Source organism: Chiloscyllium punctatum, chromosome 6 (genome assembly GCF_047496795.1).
Source record: "Chiloscyllium punctatum isolate Juve2018m chromosome 6, sChiPun1.3, whole genome shotgun sequence".
Lineage (NCBI taxonomy): Eukaryota > Metazoa > Chordata > Chondrichthyes > Orectolobiformes > Hemiscylliidae > Chiloscyllium > Chiloscyllium punctatum.
In genome coordinates this window covers 85,992,464-86,016,090 of record NC_092744.1, presented here as the reverse complement: position 1 = coordinate 86,016,090, position 23,627 = coordinate 85,992,464, and the positions used below count along the sequence as shown (strand labels likewise).

At 43.6% G+C, this 23,627-nt stretch overlaps 1 protein-coding gene across 1 annotated transcript; it reads left to right on the top strand.

Moving 5' to 3' along the window:
- The first annotated feature begins 547 nt into the window (after positions 1-547).
- On the top strand, positions 548-11,410 carry LOC140479187 (alpha-1,4-N-acetylglucosaminyltransferase-like). Its single transcript, XM_072573214.1, has 2 exons — positions 548-898; positions 10,820-11,410. The coding sequence occupies exons 1-2, from the start codon at positions 563-565 to the stop codon at positions 11,408-11,410; spliced, it is 927 nt and encodes a 308-aa protein (XP_072429315.1). The 5' UTR covers positions 548-562.
- The last annotated feature ends 12,217 nt before the right edge of the window (positions 11,411-23,627 follow it).

Here is a 23,627-nt window from a genome sequence, read left to right as displayed (position 1 = left end):
GTGGGCCGTGATCAGGCAGGGTGCACTGTGGTCAGTCAGGGATGTCAGTCAAATAACAGTCAGGGAGTGGTCAGGAGGCAGGCCCTAGCGTTTAGGGGAAAGAGGGTGACTCGAGACTGGGGATGGTCTTCATTGTACTGGGTTACAAAGGGAATGGTGATGGTGAGAAAGTGCAATCCTCCATTGCAGAGTGGGATCTCATCTTGAATAGGAGGGCACTGAGAGCTCTTAAAGAAAGTAACAATACCTGTGAAAAGTATAAGACTAACAAGAACATTGGGATTTTCACCTGATTGCAAATCGATAGATGCTCACTGCAGGTATGATTGAATAAAACAGTGACTGGGCTGTTTGACTTACTTCCTAATCATTCTCTCTGTTCACAGTGACCATTGCTGAACCATCTCTAATTATGAAAACGATCCCACAATTATTGCAACTGATCTCAATCCTGGTATCAGGCCTGGTTTTGATTTACTCTTTGCATAATATATTACTAAAACTTGATGAGTTGACAAAAAAGCAGCCTAACTACTCGGCAAAAAAAGCCTCCAATGGTCAAATGAAATCAGCCATGTCTGGTCAGGTCACTGCTGAGAACACGGTGATTGTGAAACACCCACACCCAACCACAGAGCCCGGAATTATGTTTTTACAGAGCTCCAGTGAACTAAACCCTTCCCCACTGACCATCTGCAGCATTGAATCAGCAGCTAGACTAAACCCAAACAAACCAGTTTATTACTTCATGCGAGGATTCACTGGGAAAGTATCTGCATATCGAGAACCTGAGTACAAAGGCATCCGCCTGCTTTCTTCATTCAAGAATGTCATCATCTTGCCCTTGAATCCTAAGGAATTGTTCAGCAACACGCCCTTGGCTGGATGGTATGCAAAGGTAAGGAGTTGTTCAGAACTGGCTGCTTGATTTTGTGAATGGTAAAAGCTGCTAATGTCCATCAATCTGAAAAATGAATAGTAAACTTTACACTGACAAGCTAAATCCCAGTATCTATGTGTACAACGATGGATAATGCGGAATCGGAATTCCTGTGGGTCTCAGATTAAATTTCAGCTTCAGGTCCAGACAAAATCATTTACGGAATCTGAAAGAAGATGAGAAACATTTTCTTTTTAAAATGATTGTTTATCTCAATTATCCAGACTGCACTTTGGTGGCTGGGGACCAAAGTTAGTTTGGAAACTCCTCAGTCCAGAGAATGTTCAGTCAATTTTTATCCAGCAAAGGTTAGACTAATGTTTTGCTTTGTGTTTGAGACAATGGGGATTATCTCTATGTCCCATTTAATTTCATACCTGTACTATGTTGAAATAACTTCATTCACTTAAGCACAAAGGATGTGGCTTAGACAGTATATGGATTAGTGGTGCTGGAAGAGCACAGCAGTTCAGGCAGCATCCAAGGAGCTTCGAAATCGACGTTTCGGGCAGAAGCCCTTAGACAGTATGTGTTAGGGGTGAAGAGTGTGGTGCTGGAAAAGCACACCCAGTCAGGCAGGCAGCATCTGAGGAGCAGGAGAATCGACATTTCGGGCTGCAGTCCTTACTTTCTCCTAGTAGATATCAGGGGAACTATTCCCAGGAGGATGGGTAGCAGTTTCAAATGGTGACTCAACTAGTTAATCCCTGAGACAGAGTTGGAGGGGAACCAGGATCAAACCTTTTCTTTATCAGTTAAACAGGTGGACAGAGTCTGAATGAAATTACCTTGGCAAACAGCATTAAGGAAAATCCTAAGGATTTTTATACACATATAAGGAGCACCAAGGTAGGTAGGGAAAGGGTGGGACCACTCAAGAACAAAGGAGGGAATTTAAGTGTGGAGCCAGAGGAAGTAGGTGAGGTCCTTAATGAATACTTTGTATTGGTATTCACAAAGGATAATGGAAATCGTGGATGGTGAGACGAGAGAAGGGTATATTGATCTTCTGGGCATGTCGATATAAAATAAGAGGAGGTTTGGGTGTTTTAAAAAGGATTAATGTAGACAAGTCCCCAAGACCGATGGGATCTATCCCACAAAGCAAGGAAAGTGAGAGAGGGAATTTGTGGGACCTCATCCAAAATCTTTATTATCTTCTTTAGTCACAGGCGAGGTTCCGGAGGACTGGAGAATAGCCAACATTGTTCCTTTGTTTCAGAAGGGCAACAGGGCTTAATCCAGGAAAATACAGTTCAGTGGGACCTTATGTCAGTGGTGGGGAAATTATTGGAGAAGATAGGTTTCATTCACATTTGGTAAAATATGAACTTATTAACATCAGGCAGCATGGCTTTGTGTGGACAGGGGTGTGCCTCCCAAAATTGATTTGAGTTTTTTGAGAAAGTGACAAAGATGAGGGCAGGGCAATAGATGTTGTCTATGTGGACTTTAACAAGGCATTCGGCAGGGTCCCTCATGGCAGGCCGCCATCATATGGGATCCATGCTGAGCTGGTAAGATGAATACAGAGCGAGCTTAGTCATCGAAGACATACAGTAGCGATAGAAGGATGTTTTTCAGACTGGAGATCTGTGAGAAGTGATGTCCTGCTGGTACCCCTGTTGTTGGTAATATATTTAAATGATTTTGAGGAGAATAGAGGTAATTTGATAAATTTGCAGATGTCATAAGGAGTGGGGGGAACTGCGGACAGTGAGGAAGATTGCTAGAAGATACAGCAGGATATAGATAGGCTGGAGACTTGGGCAGAGAAATGGCAGATGGAGTTTAATCCAGACAAACGCAAGGTGGTGCATTTTGAAATACAGGCGAGAAGTGTATGGTAAGTGGTAGAACCCGTACAAGCATCAACATAAAGAGGGATCAAGGCATTCGGGTCCACAGTTCCCTGAAAGCAGCAATGCAAGTAGAAAGTGTGGTCAAAAAGGCATATGATATGCTTGCCTTCATTGGTCAAGGTGTAAAATATAAAACTTGATGAGTCATGTACAACACTTTAGTTAGCTCATGTTTGGAATGGTGTACAGTTCTGATTGCCACACCACCAGAAGGATATGGAGGCTTTTGGGAGGGTACAGAAATGGTCTCCCAAGATATTGCCATGAGGAGAGATTGGAGAAATTCAGTTTGTTTTCACTTGAATGTCAGAGGTTAAGGGCAACCTGATAGAAGTTTACAAAACTGTGAGAGGCATGGACAAAATGGATAGTCAGAGCTTTTTTTACAGGATGTTTGCCTACTTGGGGGCATAGGTTCAAGGTAAAAGGGGGTATGTTTAAAGAAGATGTAAGAAGCAAGTTTTTTATACGGAGAGTGATCAGTGCCTGGAATGTGTTATCAGAGGAAGTGATAGAGGTAGATACAATAGCAAAGTTTAAGAGGTATCTGAACAGATACAGGAATAGGTGGGGAGTAGATGCAAAGAAGCAAGAGGTCTTTAGTTTAGACAGGCGTCATATGTCAGTGTAGGTCTGGTGAGCCGATGGGTCTGTTCCTGTGCTGTACTGTTCTTTGTTCTTTGCAGAAGTTCAAGATCGAAATCAGTTCGTGAATGAGGTAGAACTGGACAGTTAGTCAGTTCACTGAGTACGAACTGAGTTAAAGCAAAATGCTGGGCTACCTGTTGTGAGTGCAGGTAAATTTGTCTTTCCCATAAAATAAACTTAATCTTTAACCCTACCTCTATGCTAACATGTCCATCTGGGTATATTACAGTGTGGTGAGTTGGCCAGTAATTTTCCTTGCTCAAGCTGCCTCTTGTCACAATTCAGTGGGGTCAACTGCCAGAAATCAGGGTCCATTATTCCGGAGGTCAAGCAAACATGAAAATATTTCATCAAACCATTCAAAGTACAAATTTTTCTAACTGATGAAACTTGGGTTAGAAAATAACACAAAATATTTCTGTAAGTAATAAGTATATAACTGTTTATTATGAAGTAACTGCCTTTGACTAATGACAATTTTGATGGAGTTCTTTGATGAAGTGACAAGGCAGGGTGGTAGATATAGTCTATATGGATTTCAGTTAGGCCTTTGATAAGGTTCCACATGGTAGCCTGCTCTGGAAGGTCAGATCGCATGGAATCCAAGGCGAGCTGGCAAATTGGATACAAAGTTAGCTTAATGGTAGGAAGCAGGGGGTAATAGCAGAAGGATGCTTGTTGGCTGGACGCCTGTGACTAGTGAAGTGCCTCAGGGGTCGGTTCTGGGCTCATTACTGTTGTTATCTATATCAGTGATTTGGATGAGAATGTCGAAGGCATGATTAGTAAGTTTGCTGATGACACTAAAATAGGTGGTATTGTGGACAGTCAGGAAGGTTATCAGAAATTGCAGCAGGACCTTGATCAGCTGGGGAAGTGGGCTGAGAAATGACAAATAGAGTTTAGGATAGATAAGTGTGAGGTTTTACATTTTGGAAAGTCAAATCAAAGTAGGAGTTTTATGGCGGATGGAGTGTAGTGGAACAGAGGGATCTTAGAGTTAACATTCACAACTCCCGGAAAGTGGAGTCACAGATAGAGAGTGTAGTCTTTTGACACACTGGCTTTCATCAGTCAGTGCATTGAGTATAGAAGTTGGGAAGTTATGGTGCAGTTATACAGGACATTGGTGAGGCTGGACTTGGACTATGTGTTCAGTTTTGATCACCTTGTGATAGGAAGGATCTTATTAAACTGAAAAGAGTGCAGAAAAATTTACAAGGATGTTGTCTGGACTCAATGGTCTGAGTTATAGGGAGAGGTTGGACCAGCTCAAACCTTTTTCTTTAGAGCATAGGAGACTGAGAGGAAAACTTACAGAAGTGTATAAGATCATGAAAGGCATGGATAGGGTGAATGCATTCAGTATTTTTCCCAGGGTTGGGGAATCAAGGACTAGAGGGCATCAGTTTAAGGTTAGAGGGGCAAGAATAAAAGGGAGCCTGAGGGGCAACTGTTTTACTCAGAGGGTGGTACCCGTATGGAATGAGCTGTCAGCAGAAGTGGTTGAGGCAGGTACATTAATGACATTTAAAAGGCATTTGGACAAATACATAGATTGGAAAGGATTAGAAGGACATGGACCACGTGCACAGAAATGGAATCAGTGTAGACGGACATTATGGTCGGCATGGACCAGTTTCGCCCAAAGGGCCTGTCTCTGTGCTGTAGGACTCTATGACTCTATTTTTTAGATTAGATTAGATTATTTACAGTGTGGAAACAGGCCCTTCAGCCCAACAAGTCCACACCGACCCGCAACCCACCCAGACCCATTGCCCTACTGTCAATTAGGAAATAGAAATGACTAAATCAGAACTTGACAGCTCAAACTCCATCGTTTCTTAATCATCCCCTCCCCCTTCACACACAAGCAGTTCCATAAGGGCAGATAAAATATGGAAAGGAGAATGAATAATAAATCAGAGAAACCGAGAGAGCACCTTCCTGGACGATAGGATTCAATCAGTTGTTCCTTTTAATTTCCAATTCCTTTTTGTTCTTAGAAGGACATAGACATGGACGTGTCGGGAAGGACATGGAAGATATAAAATATGGGGAAATAGATGGTGACATCTTGAAAAATGTTCATACTATGGAGGAAGAGGTGGTGGATGTCTTAAAATGTATAAAGGTGGATGAATCCCCAGGGCCTGATCAGGTGTACCTGAGAGCTCTGTGGGAAGCTAGAGAAGTGATTGCTGGGCCTCTTGCTGAGATATTTGTATCATCGATAGTCACAGGTGAGGTGCCGGAAGACTGGAGGTTGGCAAACTTGGTGTCATTATTTAAGAAAGGTGGTAAGGACAAGCCAGGGAACTATAGACCAGTGAGCCTGACCTCAGTGGTGGGCAAGTTGTTGGAGGGAATCCTGAGGGACAGGATATACATGTATTTTGAAAGGCAAGGACTGATTAGGGATAGTCAACATGGCTTTGTGCGTGGGAAATCATGTCTCACAAACTTGCTTGAGTTTTTTGAAGAAATAACAAAAGAGGATTGATGGAAGCAGAGTGGTGGATGTGATCAATATGGATTTCAGTAAGACGTTCGATGAGGTTCCTCATGGGAGACTGGTTAGTAAGGTTAGATTTCATGTAATACAGGGAAAACTAGCCATTTGAATACTGAACTGGCTCAAAGGTAGAAGACAGAGGGTGGTGGTGGAGGGTTGATTTTCAGACTGGAGGCCTGTGACCAGTGGAGTGCCACAAGGATCGATGCTGGGTCCACTGTTTTTTGTCATTTATATAAATGATTTGGATGTGAACATAGGAGGTATACTTAGTTAGTTTGCAAATGACAAGAAAATTGGAGGTGTAGTGGACATCGAAGAAGGTTACCTCAGAGTTTAACGAGATCTTGGTCAGATGGGTTGATGGGCCGAGAGGTGGCAGATGGACACATCATGGTAAGGTCCTAGGGATTGTTGCTGAACAAAGAGACCTTGGAGTGCAGGTTCATAGCTCCTTGACAGTGGAGTTGCAGGTAGATAAGATAGTGAAGAAGGCATTTGGCAGGCTTTCCTTTATTGGTCAGAGTATTGAGTATAAGTGTTGAAAGGTTATGTTACAGCTGTACAGGACATTGGTTGAGCCACTTTTGGAATATTGTACATAATTCTGGTCTCCTTTCTATCGGAAGGATGTTGTGAAACTTGAAAGGGTTCAGAAAAGATTTACAAGGATGTTGCCAAGGTTGGAGGGTTTGAGTTATAAGGAGAGGCTGAATAGGTTAGGGCTGTTTTCCCTGATGCATCAGAGGCTGAGGGGTGATCTTATAAAAGTTTATAAAATCATGAGGGGCTTGGAAGGATTTTGCTCTGCGATGGAATCCAAAACTAGAGGCTTATGATGAGAGGGGAAAGAGTTAAAAGGGATCTAAGGGGCAACTTTTTCATGCAAAGGATGGTGCATGTACGGAATGATCTACCAGAGGAAGTGGTGGAGGCTAGTAAAATTACAGCATTAAAAGGCATCTGGATGGGTATATGAATAGGAAAGGCTGAGAGGGATATGCGTCAAGTGCTGGCAAATGGGAATAGATTAGTTTAGGATATCTGGTTGGCATGAACGAGTTGTATTGAAGGGTCTGTTTCCATGCTGTACATCTCTATGACTGTTTGTTCACACATGGTTGTTCACACATCAAAGTTGTCTTTCATTTATTGGTCCTCACACTGTCTTTAAAGGTGTTTTATTTCTTCTTCAACAGGGATTTTGCAGAGAAGAGTAAGTGCCAGACAGTTGCCTCCACATGAGAGAGAAAGTGACAGAGGGAGAGATCTTTCAAGGCTGGGGAGTTGTCTCCTGCACTGACCCAACCGAAGCCATGGTCTCCTAGTCAGGAGCCAAGCAAAACATTGTTATCAAGCAGTTCACTTTAGTTCAGAACCCATCGGCCCCATGGTGTCTACTTCTGCTTTCAGTCTTTCTGCAAAATGCAATCGTGTATACAACTCGCAGAGTGCTCAAGTAAAAAGTAGTTTCAAAACTGCAACCACCACATTGGACAGTCTCCTGTGTTTAAAGCAGCACCTTAGTTTTTTAAGGTTCACTGTCCAAAACTAAACAAAATAAAAAGATGCATCTTGGCACTTTGCCATCTACTTCATTGATATCCATCCCTGTTAAATCCATCAGGATTACTTCAGACATCTCAGGAGGTTCCTGCTCTGCCTCCATTGAATTCCATCCCATTTGTCTGGTTTATCTCTCAGCCTCGCTCTTTCTCCCTGGGTACACGATGACCATGTCCTACACTGACCTCTCCTGCACCACCTCATCTTCCCACGTAATATGGAGCATTTCCAATTGTTCCTCAAGCTTGGCTGGAACATGTTCACCTTGAGATAGCGCTCCTGCTGCTGGTGATTCTGGGGACACACCATTGATTCCAGATTTCTCCAGGTTCTGTAAATGTAGGACAACACTGGCTTCCTGCCAGAAGAAATGAAGGTTTTGGAAATGCAGCCAAGAAAAATTTCAAGCCAACTGCAGTTCATTGGCTCCCGTCCAGTGTAATCAACTTAAAATCACACAAATCAACATGATCACTGTCAACAGGCAGCTGTGCAAATACAGGCAACTCTTTCAAAGTGTGGAGGAAGAAATTACAGTCAGTCTCTGGTACTTTTTTACCTCATTTCACTGTTCCAGTTGATCAATCAATCCAGCTCAGTCACCACTTATAATTTCATATTTAACACACAGCTCAGTTCAAATCAATCTCACTTCACTCATTGGAATTCTGACACTGCTGCCCACACTGGGTTGATTTTCCGAGGAATGCAATCTCACACAGATCACCACTCCTGCTGGTCATTTTCACAAAGGAAAAGAACTTGACATTTGGGATCAGAGAGTCTTCTCAGGGTTCCCTTCAAAATGTGGAGCCATATTTATTTCTAGGTGGTGCACACTGCTGCTACTGAGCCTCAGAAAAGTTCTTTCTAGTGCAGAACTGTTAGTGGAGAGTAAATCTTGCCTCCTTTTTAGAGGCAATATTCCAAAATATAAAGCCCAGAATCACAGACACTTTGACAGTTGCAGTGAAATGTTAGATAAGTAAATTAAGTGACGTTAGGGTGTTTGCAGGGTAAGATACCAGCTCTGTTGGGTACCAGGTTTATAGAGTTCCAGAGAAGTAGAATGCCAACTGGGGGTGGGGAACTAAGATTCTGTTGTCAGATGCTTGTTTTGTCTGGTGCCAGTCAGGGAACAGGTAAGGTGCCAGGGTAAAATGGCAGCCGAGTAAGGAGCAGTATGCCAAATAAGGATGGGTCGTGTACCAGTTACATTGGGAGCAGGTTAGGTAGCTGTCAAGTGCAAAGTGGGGCAGGGGGGCCAATAGGTAAGTCAAGGAGGTACGGGTGGGGATGGCAAGTGTTCATCTCAGGTAGTTTAGAAAACACATCTAGCTCCCAAAATCTACTCAAAGTGTTTTAAAAATTCACTCTTGAGACCTAGGTGTTGCTGGCTGGGTCAGCATTTATTGCCCATCCCTAGGTGCTTTTGAGAAGGTGGTGGTGAGCTGCCTTCTTGAATCGCTGCAGTCCACCTGCTGTAGGTCGATCCACAATGCCCTCAGAAGGAAACTCCAGGATTTTGGCACAGTGACAGTGAAGGAACAACGATACTTTCCTGATGAAGGGCTGTTGCCCGAAACATTGATTTTTTTCCTGCTCCTCGGATGATGCCTGACCTGCTGTGCTTTTCCAGCACCACTCTAATCTAGATCCATTTCCCCATCAGGATGGTGAGTGGTTTGGAGGGTAACTTGAAGGTGATGATGTTCCCACATGTCTCCTGCCTTTGCCTTATGAGCTGGAGGTGGTCATGGGTTTGGAGAGTACTGTCTAAGGAACCTTGGTGAATTTCTGCAGTGCAACTTGAAGCTACTGCCACCACTGCACATCAGTAGTGGAGGGAGTGGAAGTTTTGGATGTGGTATTAATCAGATAGGTTGTGTTGTCCTGGATAGTGTGAGTATTGTTGGAGCTGCCCTGATCCAGGCAAGTGGGGATTTATTATTGTCACATGCACCTCAGTAGAATGAAAACTTTTTGTTTTGTGCGCAGCACAGGCAGGTCATACCATACAAAGTGCATTGGGGTAATAGAACAGAGTAAGGATTACAATACTAGAGCTGCAGGGTAAGTGCATGACATGTGCAATCAACATTAAATTTAAAATTTGAAAGGTCCATTCAGAAGTCTAACAACAGCAGGGAAGAAACTGCTGCTAGGGCTGCGAAGTTTTTCTCCAGCACTTGCTGAAAATAAATTGGTGCCTTTCTAAGAATGAGCAGTATTCCTGAATCTCTGGTCAAACAAATTGTAAATTCCCAACTACTTAGATGCTGGATTAGTTTTCATAGATCATGGAATCCCTACAGTGTGGAAACAGGCCTTTCGGCCCAACAAGTCCACACTGACCCTCCGAAGCGTAACCCACCCAGACCATTTTGGAATCAAATATGCTGATTGTTCCTGATCCTGTCTGAGTTTATAATCAAGACTATGTGGGGTTCTGGATAATCTGGCAGGGATATAATGTTGAGATCTTGTATTTTCACTTCACAAGACTATGTTCATAATGTGTTTCATTGAATTTATCTTATCTTTTAGAACTCAGCAGTGCGTTCCCATTATGAGGGCCTTGAGAGTGTTCTTTTTGAAGGCTGTTCCTGAAAAATTAATCTTTTATTTTAATTTTCTTAAGCAATCAGGCTCTATAGAGCTTTAACAAATCAATGAGCGCCAAATGCAGCAATTTGGTTATGTTTGAGCATTTCTGCTGTGTCCTGTCTCTTTCATGTACCTTGTTGAAGGATCCAATGTGTGTGAACAGGATGAGCGATTGAGAATGTGATCTACATTCATCCAGTGACTCAATCTTGTGATATCTCACATCTCGATTTCAAACAGACACATATTTGTCTATTGCACTGTAATATTTCAGTATGAATCGCTGAATGCAGAAGGAATCTGGTCAGAACTACTCGTTAGGTTCTCCATGGATCAGAAGACTGAGGGGTTACTTTTGTATCTAATTGAACTAAAGTTTTTATTTGACGTGTGCTGTGGTGCGGTTCACAGGACATTTGCCCTTGTGATTAGGATTGGAGACTGTACTGGCGGTAGTGGGGAAATTGGCTGCAGCTTTTCTCCATTGAAAGACCGTGCAGGTTTACAAGTGAACCAGCCCAGGTTCTCCTCTCCTCAAGACCCACCTTGAGCCCGTTACAAAGTACCCTCAGAAATTGGTGCTTAAAAAGTGAGCATTGGGTGGAGGGAGGGCTCAGCATATGGAGGGAACAGTGATGTAAAATTTCAAAACTGATGAGCCTTCATTCTGTTATTTTACAGGTAGATCCCAGCACTGAACTGTATTGGATTATTTCGCTATCTGATGGCTGTCGGATAGCCCTGCTGTGGAAGTATGGGGGCAACTATCTGGACACAGATATAATATCAATCAAACCTCTGCTGTTCCACAACTTCCTCTGTGCAGAATTAGGAAATTATGCGAATAATGCAGCTTTGGGATTTAACCGTTCTCATTCCTTTATAGAGAGTTGCTTATGGGATTTTGTTGAGAACTACAATGGAGCAGTTTGGGGCCAACAGGGTCCAGAACTGATGACCCGAATGCTGAAGAAATGGTGTGAGACTGATAATCTCCACAACGTCCTCAACAAAGAATGCAAAGGCATTAAGTATTTGTCGAACAACTGGTTCTACCCTGTTCCATACCCTGATTGGAAAAAATACTTTGAAAAAGATACATGGAAAGGGAATGATGATGAGATTGAAAAGAAATTCTCACAGACTATTGGGGTACATTTCTGGAATTCACTGAGTCGTCGTCATAAATTTCAAATCAAAGGAAGCCGATCTCTAATAGAATATTTCTTTTATAAATACTGTCCAAGTACATATGAAACTCTCCCAAAATGATGAATAAGCTGCCAGAGGTTGTAGTGGAGGCTGGTACAATTACAACATTTAAAAGGCATCTGGATGGGTACATGATTAGGAAGGGATATAGGCCAAGTGATGGCAAATAGGACTAGATTATCTGGTTGGCATGGATGAATTAGATCAAAGGGTCTGTTTCCATGCTATATATCTCCACTACTCTATGATTTGTTTTTGAGTGAAGATTTGCAATATTGCATTGAATGTTAATCAGAATTACTGTTAATCAAACCAATCATGGGTCTCACTTGGCCCCAAACCTACTTGTATCTTTCCCTGTATCTTGTTGCTTTCTGTGAGGCTACTGGATCACAGTAAGGAATGGGTTTCTGTGTAACTTGCTGTCTCAGAGGAAAGTGGGAGAGATGTAGAGGGAGAAACGGGGGCTGGGGGAAGACAGATGATTTTTGCCTTTCTAACATCATATAATTCTTAAACAGTTTGGAGACTATTATGATCAAAATAATGTTCAAGGTGTGCAACCCTTTTTCGCAGACTGTTTTGTGTTATATCATAGCGAATGCTGTACATTTTTAAGAGAGTTACATGACATCAACAATCAGTGAGGTTTCAGCATAAGGCCCTGAGTCACTCTCCCTGCACAATGGAGTCAGTGTGGTCAGTTGGTTATGTGTGTTTAATGTACAGTGACATCAGTAAGGACAGAGGCCAGACTCTGTGTTTATGTCGGTGATATTGTAGCCTTGAAAATAATGTTGTAAAAGAATTACAGATGTCTTATTCAAGAAGAATATGAATATCAATGGTTTATCTCGGGTGGACTAAAATACAGTATAATCATATAGCACAGAAACAGACCCTATGATCCAACCAGTCCCAAACTAAAATAGCCCCACCCACCTGCTCCTGACCCATATCGCTCAAAACCTTTCCTATTCATGGACTTAGCTTAGTGCCTTTCAAATGTTGTAACCATGCCCACATCCACCACTTCCTCAGGAAGTTCATTCCACAAGCAAACTACCCACTGCATTAAAAGAAAACTCACCCCTAGTGTCTTTTTTTGAATCCTTCTCCTCTCACTTTAAAAAAATGCGCTCCGGTTTGGAAATCCTCCAGCAGTAAAGCACTTCTATCCTGAGTGGGAAGTTCTGAAGATGAGTCAAAACATTAAGTCTGATTCTATCTCCATGAATGCTGCCAGACTTGCTGAGCTCCTCCAGCATTTCTGATTTCTCGTTCAGATTTCCAGCGTCTGCATTATTTAGTTTTTATCAATCCCATCCCTGTTCCCTTCTCTCACCCTATACAAACAATCTGATTTTACACAAACTTAAATGGCTGCACTGAGATATGTTGACAATACAATTTTGAGTCACTGCCACCTTCTGTAACCTCAGCCTCTTAATTCAAATTTGCTGGAATCTGTTCAACTGCTGACTCAGTTTTTCATCAATACCAATCCCTGTGTTGCAAATATTATGTAATTTAAATGATTGAATGATTAACTTTCTCCAGCACAGAAACACACAAGTATCATTGGGATAAGACCATATACAGTATAAAGAATGACTGTGAGTTTTAATACTGACAGATCATAGAATTCCCACAGTGTGGAAACAGGCCATTTGGCCCAACAAATCCACACTGACCCTCCAGACAGCATCCCACTCAGACCTATCTCCATACATTTCCCATGGCTAATGCACCTAACCTGCACATCCCTGAACATTATGGGCAATTAAGTGTGGCCAATCCACTTAAACTGCATGTCTTTGGACTGTGGGAAGAAACTGGAGCACGCTGCAGAAACCCACGTAGACACAGTGAGAACATACAAACTCCACACAGGCAGTCAACTGAGGCTGGAATCAAACCCGGGTCCCTGACACTGTAAGGTAGCCGTGCAAAACACTGAGACACTGTGCCACCTGTTCTGCAGCTACATCATCTTCACAGTTATTTTGTATGAATTATCACACATTTTAACAAAAAAACCCAAAAAAAGCCTTCATTGTCATTCCTGTCATGAGTACTTACAGAACCTTGATCACGTAATTTGTGAGAATAATCTACTCAAAGTCTATGATAACATGACCATCATCCTCAATATTATGAATGGCGTATCTGTACTGCAGCAGTCTTTACTGTTGGAAGGGTGCCTTATCTGGGTGAGGTTACTCTCGGTTGTATATGTACAAAGTACAATACATTCCAAAATCTCTGAGATATTTAGTTCTGATCCTGACATTATCTATTTACTGAAACTTTGTCTCTCACCTGTATTGAGATTGTCTTCAAAATATGCTCAATGGAAATATTGACTTGTACAACTGATAAAAGTGTTGATTAGTTGCAGAGTCTGTGACTGGTTGTGAGAAACGAAGCTCACTCACTTCAATAATTTCAGTCCGAGACAAGATCTGAATCAGTAGTGTCACTTATTTCGCTCTTGCAAGAGGGATGTGGTGTCCACTGTCCACAAGGCAGGGACACACACACACTGAATTCAACTCGTACACAACATTTATGTAATTTGGTTCCTATTTTTCATCCCATTGCTCTTCCCCTGTTTACATCTCCCACCTCTCTAAGACCGGCGCCCGTTACTCTTGTTCATCTCTTGCTTTATCCGGCCTTGTCTGTGACAAAATGCTTATTTCTGGCTTCACAAGGCCGTTTGACCACATCCTGCTGTGGCCCATTGTTACGTATATTCGCCCTTGCTCGTTATGACCTTATGACCTCATGACTTCTTGATTGTGGTTTGTTCTTGTCTATGCAGAAGCAGGAAACAGATGCTTATAACTACTATTTGTACAGGCATACCTAGCTTAACCCCCTCCCCTCGCAGCACCTTACCTATTTGTCTGTAACATCTACGATTGTTTGCATTCACATTTTAACTAATACAAAAACAATTATCTATTTCCTTCACATAATTTTCATTCTTGTTGATTCAGCTCTTGGCTGAAACAATTATACACTGGTGTGAGTTCATTTACCTTGCATAAGTAATTATGATTGCAGAAGTAACACCACTTTACATATATCCCACATGGTGATCTTCAAGTCTGCTTAGGAGCCATTCTTAGCCTCTTTGAAGATTTTAATTTTGCTGTGTTGCAAATAGAGGTGGAAAGGCTGATTTGGTTTGGTTGTCTGTCTCCGTGTTTTAACAAGGGACAGTTAATCTTTGATCCTCCATCAACCTGCTTTAAGATCGCAAAGATTTCCTGGAATCCTGTCTCTCAGTGGAATCCCACAGTCATCGTGTTCCCAAACACTTCATCTTTGGTTAGTGACTGTCGGGATTTATGGAATGTGGGGTTCCATGCTGATGATGTTGCCTGTATAGACAGCAACTTTATATCTGATTGTGAAAATGGGATTTGAATCACTTTGATCTGATTGTAAGATCAATTTATGAAAATATATTTGAAGGATGGATATATTTCTATATGTTTATTTATGTTTAAACATTCTCAGGTTATTACTGCTTCCTGGTGGAGAATGAGGTACTTTCCTTTAAATTGATGTGAAAGTTTTAGATTCCTGTCTTGTATACTTTGATCAATTGATGAATACATGATAATGGATCTACTTTTAAATGGCTGCAGTATCACTATATTCTTGACTATGTTAGTTTATGCATAGAGTATAAATCTCTGCTGAAGAGTTTGACACAATAAATTGGTTTGGAAAGGGTTGAGTTTGCTGATTTTATTCATCACTGCACTGGACTATTCTATTTGTCTCTGTCAAAAGTGTGGTGCTGGAAAAGCACAGCCGGTCAGGTAGTATCCAAGGAGAAGGAGAGTCGATGTTTCAAGCATAAGGTCTTCATTAGAAATGTGGTGGGGGGGGCTGGGGCAAGGGGACTGAGAGACAAATGGGAAGGGGGTGGGGCTGGGGGGGTAGCTAGGAATGTGATAGGTGGATGAAGGTGGGGGGGTGATGGTGATAGCTCGGAGCGGATAGGTGGGAAGGAAGATGGAAAGGTAGGGTAGATCAAGAGGGTGCTGCCGAGTTGGAGGGTTGGATCTGGGATAAGGTGGGGGGCAGGGGAGATGAGGAAACTGGTGAAATCAACATTGATTCAGTTGGTTGGAAGGTCCCAAAGCAGAAGATGAGGCGTTCTTCCTCCAGGCATTGGGTGGCTAGGATTTGGTGGTGAAGGAGGCCCAGCACTTGGTGGAGGGGGAGTTAAAGTGCTCAGCCACAGGGCAGTGGGGTTGTTTAGTGTGAGAGTACTGGAGATAGTCTCTGAAATGTTCCACAAGTTGGCAACCTGTCTCCCCAACATAGAGGAGACCACATTGAGAACAACGGACACAGTTGGTGAGGTGGGTGGATGTGCAGGAAAATTTCTGCCAGATGTGGAGGAATCCTTTGGGGCCTTGGATGGAGGCAAGGGAGGGGGGGGGGGGGGGGGGGCGGAGGTGTGGATACAGGTTTTACATCTCTTGTAGTGGCAAGGCAAGGTGTCGGGTGTAAAGATGGTTTCATTGGGGACTTGGAGCTAACAAAGGAGTTGCGGAGGGAATGGTCTCTGGGAACACTGAAAGGGGTGGGGAGGGAAATATATCTCTGATGGTGGGATCTGACTGTAGGTGGTGGAAATGGTGGAGGATGATACATTGTAACCAGAGATTGGTATGGTGGAAGTTGAGGAAGTTGTTGTGGTTGGAGAGGTGGAGTTCAAGGGCAGAAGTGCAGGATGTGCAGGAGATGTGTTGGAGGGCAGTGTTTACCACGTGGGAGGGGAAATTACAGTCCTTGAAGGAAGAGGCCACCTGGGATGTTCTGGAGTGGAATTGGTCCTCGTGGGAGTAGATGCAGCAATGGCAGAGGAATTGGGAGTAAGGGATAGTGTTTTTACATGAGGGGAGTTAGAGGAGGTGTCGTTCAGGTAGCCGTGAGAGTCGGTGGGTTTGAAGCAAATGTCCGTGTTGAGTTGGTCGCCAGAGATGGAGAGGTCCAGGAAGGGGGGAGGTGTCCAATATGGTCCAAGTGATCTTGAGGTCAGGGTGGAAGGTGCTCGTGAAGTTGACGAACAGTTCAACCTCCTCATGGGAGCACAAGGTGGCTCCAATAGAGCCATCGATGTAGCGGAGGAAAAGATGGAGAGTGGTGCCGGTGTAACTGCGGTGTAACTGTTCCACGTGTCCAACACAGAGACAGACACAGCTGAGGCCAATGAGGGAGCCCATGGCTACCCTTTGGTCTGGAGGAAGGTGGGAGGACTTGAAGGAGAAATTGTTGAGGGTGAAGAGCAGTTCAGCCAATCAAATGAGTGCGTCAGTGGAGGGGTACTGGTTAGGTTGGTGGGAGAATAAGAAACGGAGGGTTTGGAAGCATTAGTCATAGCAGATGGACGATAATAGGGACTGGATGTCCATGGTGAAGATGAGGCACTGAGGATCAGGAAACCAAAAGTCATGGAGGATGTGGAGGGCATGGGTGGTATCCCGAATGTATGAGGGGAGATCCTGGACCAAGAGGGACATGACAGTTTCAAGGTATGAGGAGATAGGTTCATGGGGCAGGAGCAGTTGGAGACGAAGGGTTGACTGGTGCATTTTGGGTAAGAGGTAGAACCAGGCAGTGTGGGGTTTAGGGACCATGAAGTTGGAAGTTGTGGATGTGAGATCCCCTGATGGGAGATGATAGTTTGGTGATGGGAGGTGAGGTCATGGTCAAGGGGGCAGAAGGAGGAAGTGTCCATGAGTTGGCACCTGGCTTCGCGGTGTAGAGGTCAAAATACCATTCTACTCCCCCCCCCCCACACCATTTCCACTGGTTTGATAGTGAGGTTGAGGTTGGAGCAGAGGGAGTGTAGGGTTGTGCATTGCAAGGGTGAGAGTTTGGAATGGTTGAGAGGGGTGGACAGGTTGAGGTGGTCAATGTCACAGTGGCAGTTGGAGATGATTGATTGAAGGCGGGTAACAGACCAGTACATGAGTGTCCAAATGGATGGGGTGTGTTGGAGGTGGGCGTAGGGGTGCTCAGAGGGTGGGTGGGAGTCCTAATGGAAAAAGTAAACATGGAGGCGGAGGCAGCGAAAGAAAAATTTGGTGTCACGACACGTGTTGAATTTGTTGATCTGGGAACGTAGTGGAATGAAGGTGAGGCCTTTACTGAGAACTGATCATTCATCCTCAGTGAGGGGGAGGTCTGGGAGAATGGTAAAAACACGGCAGGGCTAGGGCGAGTAGCTAGGAGCTGGTGTGGGACGGGAGTTGGGAGTGGGGGCTGGAGATTGTCTCTGGAGTGGGTGTGGTCATGGTATCATGGGTGACATCACCAAAGGAAGTGAGGCACATTAAAGTGTTGTAAAGTACCAGTACTAAACTCAATAATTCTTTTTCGATGGTAGAGTATTTTCTCTGGTGGGTGTTGAGTTTCTTTGAAAAGTAGCCAATTGGTCACTCCATTACAACATCATCTTCCTGTAGCAGTACAGCTCCAAGTTCTATACCGCGAGCATCAATTTCAACTATGACTGCTTTCAAAAATATTTGGTGTAGCTAATACTGGTGCACTGATTAATGTTGCTTTAAAGTTCTCAAATGCTCCTGGCATTTATTTGTCCACTGAAATGTTGTGTTCCTCTTCAGCAGTGCCATTACACTGCAACGAGCTTCTGGTAGAATCCATTTAGTCCCAAATATCGAAGTACCTCTTTCTTTGAGGATGGTCGTGGAAAGTACTCGATGGCCTTCATCTTGGCATTCCTTGGGGTCAGCCGTCCATGATCAATATTATGTCCCAAGAAAATCACCTCTGCCTTCACAAATTCTGTTTTCTTTAAGTTTATTACCAGTTTTGCTTCAGTTAATCATTCAAAGAACTTTGCCAACTGTACCACATGATCTTTCCATGACTCGCAAAAGATGACTACATCATCCAGGTAAACTGTACAATTTGTTAATCCAGCCACAACTCTGTTCATGAGTCTTTGGAATGTGGCTGGTGCATTCTTCACTCCAAAAGACATCACCTTGAATTGATATAGCTAATTTGGGGTTACACTCAGTGGGACTGATCACTGTCTCCCAGAACTGGTCACTGTCTGTGGGACTGGTCACCGTCTCCTTGAACTGGTCACTCGCAGTGGGACTGATCACTGTCTCCTGGAACTGGTCACTCGCAGTGGGCCTGGAACTGGTCGCTGTCTGTCGGACTAGTCATGTGTCTGAAAGGGAACAGAAACCTATATTGCCAGTCATCTACCTTGACAGTGTCACCATTCCCTCCCCCTTTCGCTGTGGGATATATTGTCCTCGGGGGTAACAAACATGCGTGGAGTCATTGTGGTTTTTACACTGTTCACCATCAACAGGACATTCTGGCCAGTGTGGGTAAGGACTGCTCGAGAGAGAGCACTGCTTGGACAAGTCACATCTCTGTTCGGGGGAAACTGTTGCTGTTGCTCTGTGTGTGGCTTCCTGGCAAATGTGTATTGGACAGTGTTTCCCGAACTTGAACTTGGCAGGTGCTAGTTACAATTGGCAGCAGCAGCTTCAGCAGCTCAGGACTCTGATGCAATCATAACCTGAGTCACCCCAGCAGCTCTGATGTTATCTTCATTTGGAAGTTGCAGGCATGGATGACGGAAGGGAACATCTGTGCCAACAATAAACAGGGGAGGGCCCAAAGGAACGGAGGAGCAGAAGAGAGACTCCCGTATAAAAATATTTGTAGACAGATTCTCTACAAATATGGAGAATGGGCACTGAGTGACAGGATGCAGTCTGTATTTGGAGAACCACACAAAGGAGACCTAACAGAGTTAGTGCTGCAGCTCCCCAACAAAATGAGCACTCAGGCTGCTGAGGCAGCAGCTGTAGTTTATTTGACAGTCTCACAGTCTTTCCCCACCAGCACGAGCTTACTCAGACATCGCGTATGTCTGCAACAGTTTATCTGAATTGCTGCCACCGGGGGGAAGCTAGAGGATTCCTCTCGGCAGACAGAAAATCTTCACCATCTGCACCCCTGCTCCAATTAACTGTACAACCTGCCCAAGGCCATGAGTATGGCAGCATTAAGGTTTGGGTCAATCATAGAAGTTTCCTAATTAGGAAGAGGCGGCCAGATGAATTGGCCAAGCCAGGTATCCATGGGGGAGAACTGCCTGTCCCGAAACATATAAATGCCATTTTTATGAGCCAAACCAAAGTCTAGCATCTTACACAGGCTCAGAGTCGTGATACCAATTTAAAGCAAATACAGGAGGGAACACACTCCACTTCCTAAAGTAAAAGAAAAAAACAAACTAACCATCAAATATAGCCTTGTCCTTAAAGATGGCCAGGACTTGGTACCAATCCAAGACTATAACCATGCTGTTTATCAATGCCATGATGTCTCGAATCCCCTTCAGGGAATGGGAGCCACTCCACAGGCAATTCAGGGATTGTGTTGTTGTCTAGAAATGAGCAAAGACACCAAACATTATGTCAAAAAAATGCATTATCTGCATGCCCAGAACAATCTCAATTAGTATGCCAACAAAGGAGAATTAAAGCAAATTTATATTAGGTATAGCAACAGGATTGTGGACTGACACCAAGAGGATGATATCAGCCCCTGATCATGCTGTAATGGGGGATAGAAATACATCTTGATCATTTTCGATAAGTGAATAAAAGCTTTCCCAACCTAGACTATCATTGCTCAAATTACAGTGGGCCTTTAAATTTGTTTTATTCACTTGTGGGACATGGGCGTCACTGACTGGGTGGGCATTTATTGCTCACGCCTAGTTGCTCTTGAGAAGGTGGTAGTGAGCTGCCTTCTTGAACCACTGAAGGCCATGTGCTGTAGGTAGACCCACAATGCCCTTAAGGGAAGGAATTTCAGGATTTTGACCCAATGACAGTGAAGGAGAAGCGATAAATTTCCAATCTGGGTGGTGAATGGCTTGGAGGGGAACATGCAGCTAATTGTGTTACCATATATCTGCTGCTCTTGTCCAACTACTTGGACATAGCTGTGGGTTTAGAAGGTGCTGTCTGAGGACCTTTGGTGAATTTCTGCAGTGCATCTTGTAAATAGTACACACTATTGCAACTGAGCTTTAGTGGTGGAAGTGATTGTGGATAATGTCTCAACCAAGCAGGCTGCTTTGCTCTGGATGGTGTCAAGCTTCTTGAGTGTTGTTGGAGCTGCACCCATCCAGGGCAAGTGGGAAGTATTCCATCACACTCCTGTCTTGGGCCTTGTAGATGACAGACAGACTTTAGGGAGTCAGGAAGGGAGTTACTCACCACAGCATTCCTAGCCTCTAACCATTGATCAATGAGCATGGGTAAACTGTATGTTGGTATGTGCTTATGGGTGTAAATACTGTGTAGGTGGTAATGCATATACATATAAATTAAGACAGTAATAGGTGCTACCTCAATGTCTTTCAGAAATCAAGCAGCATACAGCTCTTCTTGTTGTTATCTTCTACTTTGTGTTCAAGTGACCAGTCGAACCAGGAGAGAATGTGGCTACATGTGGTCTTCTCCTGCCACAGTGGCCCAGTGTGATGATGGTATTCCTGGGTCCATCTAGACCACACGGTAATGTATGGGTGTAACAATCAACAAGTGGCAAACAGGAGAGTCAACAGGAGCTCAGGGCATTATTATGCAAGTGTCAAGCTGACAGGTGACTGGTGGGGATTCTCCACCAATGGGTGCACTGAACTGGGATGTTTGGCCTTTGGTCCAGAGGAAGGATTGGAGCTAAGTCAAAGATGCCCAAGAAAGCTCATGGATAATACATAGTTAGTACATGAAACAGGAATGAATTAAGTGCACCCATCTGCACTTGTACAAGAACTACCCCAAGACTGCAAAATGGGTTGGTTTTAAAATGCACAGGCAAAATCCTGTGTTGCAACAGCTACTATAAACTGGTACCTGTGGCATTAGACATATCCAGAACTGAGTTGCTAGAGTGATGCCCACCCCAACTCCAGAAACTGTACCCACATTTAACACCGATTACTGGGATGGATAATGGGAATTGAAATGAGTAAGGCCAACCAGGTCCAACCAGGTCCCTGTCCAACCAGGTTCAGGAAAAGAGACATAATTAACATAATGGCAACAGCTTACAGAGCAGGAGCGTCCACAGTCAATGCCTTTGATTTGGCTAATTTGGACAATAAACTGAGGATTTCAACCCAAGTCAAATGGGCAGAGGACAAAATCCATCCAGCTGATTGGCAAGATGCCAAGGGGGAATTAAAGGAGAATCAAACAAGCTAACATCTGGTGACAGTGCTAGATAGGCATGCCAGAACAGTAAATGTAATCATCCAAGGGAAAACAGATGATAACAATAGACAGCAGAATAGCATCCAGTGCAGCATCTATGGCTACTGGATGATCGAACAGTTGAGGTGGAAGCTGCAGTCTAAGTAAGGACAGGCTCCCTCTTGGGTCAGTGACGAGCAGATAGAGCACTTGTTCCACAAGAAGAGACACCACAATGTCTCGCAATGTCAATTACAGCAACTGTCCAAGATCTGGTTTTACAATGACCGCAAAGGAACTCCTCAGGCATTCACCATGCTTTGAGATATTCCAATCTTAAAGCCGGATAAAATAGGTTAAAAGTCTTTGAAGTTGAAAGAATCATCATTATCCAAGAGAATATGATGGCACTGTACCTATACATTGTTGAAAAATGGGGAAGGTTGTTAGGTACCAGTCTGGATAAATGTCAACAAATCAAACAAGTAATTATGTGATTTTGGACTGGGGTGTACAAAGTTCAAAAATCACAACAGCAGGTTATAGTCCAACAGGTTTAATTGAAAGCACTGGCTTTCGGAGCGACACTCCTTCATCAGGTGGTTGTGATTATGTGCATCTATTCAGCGTATTCAAATAAACTTGCCATGTGTGATTTTTGGACAAACACCAATTAAAACTGTACCATAGAAATCCAGAACCCAGACACTGACATTACTGAGCAGCATACAGGGGGCAGGGGTTAAAAAAAACTGCATTCCAACTTCTATAAAACATTCCCAATATGGAAACTGCACCTGTGACATCCACAACACCACTTTCTGCATTAGGGCCTACACACCAGCCAGGAAAGACTGAATTGACTGAACTCACACATATTGACAGAAGTGAGATCTTTGCTAGTGTCAGTGACAAGCTCTGACAGATTTTAGGAGATGATTTGGAAAAATAAAAGACTGGTATTGAACTCTGACCAAAAAAATTACAACAGGCCTGGACATAATTGGCTAATGTTTACTTTACTATGGTGCAACAGACAGAACTAACACAAAAAGATATTAAAGGAACCAAAGTCACCAATTGGTGGGATGAGTTTTGGAATTGGGGCAAAAGATGCCTAAATCCACTTTTGGGGTCACCTCTATCACACCTTGCTGTATTATTCATTCTATTTTCTCTCATGTTTTCACTGACTTAGCGATTAAAGTTTTCACGTGGGAATGGGAACTGACTGTGTTCCTGAATGTAGAAACGATGCTGAGCAGACATAAGCAGTAAGCCCTGCTCTACCAACATTAGCGACTGGAATTTATTGGGTATAAGATCCTAAATAACTTGTGAATAATTTGATCACCACGTATATACTAATTTGTACAAGGTTTAGATTAGATTACTTACAGTGTGGAAACAGGCCCTTCGGCCCAACAAGTCCACACCGACCCACCACCCACCCACTCCCCTACATTTACCCCTTTACCTAACACTACGCGCAATTTAGCATGGCCAATTCACCTGACCTGCATTTCTTTGGACTGCGGGAGGAAACCAGAGCACCCGGAGAAAACCCACGCAGACACGGGGAGAATGTGCAAACTCCACACAGTCAGTCGCCTGAGTCAGGAATTGAACCTGGGTCTCTGGCGCTGTGAGGCAGCAGTGCTAACCACTGTGCCACTGTGCCGCCCACCAAGAATCGACCAATGAATATTTTTCTCCTTTTCTTTCTATTAGAATTTTATTAAGAGTATTATTGTCAAATAGTGTAGGCTAGCATTAGTTAACTGAACCCATTGCGTGGAAACCTGTTTGGGCAGTGCTGGATCCATCTCAAATGACACTCACCAAATCAACAGGAGGCAATGTGGTCAGGTGACCCATGACCACTAAGCCTGTTAGAGAAATATTGATGTGGTAGCACTCAACTCAGTAGAAGGCCAAAGGCACAGTGTGACAAGGACAGTACTTGATAGTTGAGGTTA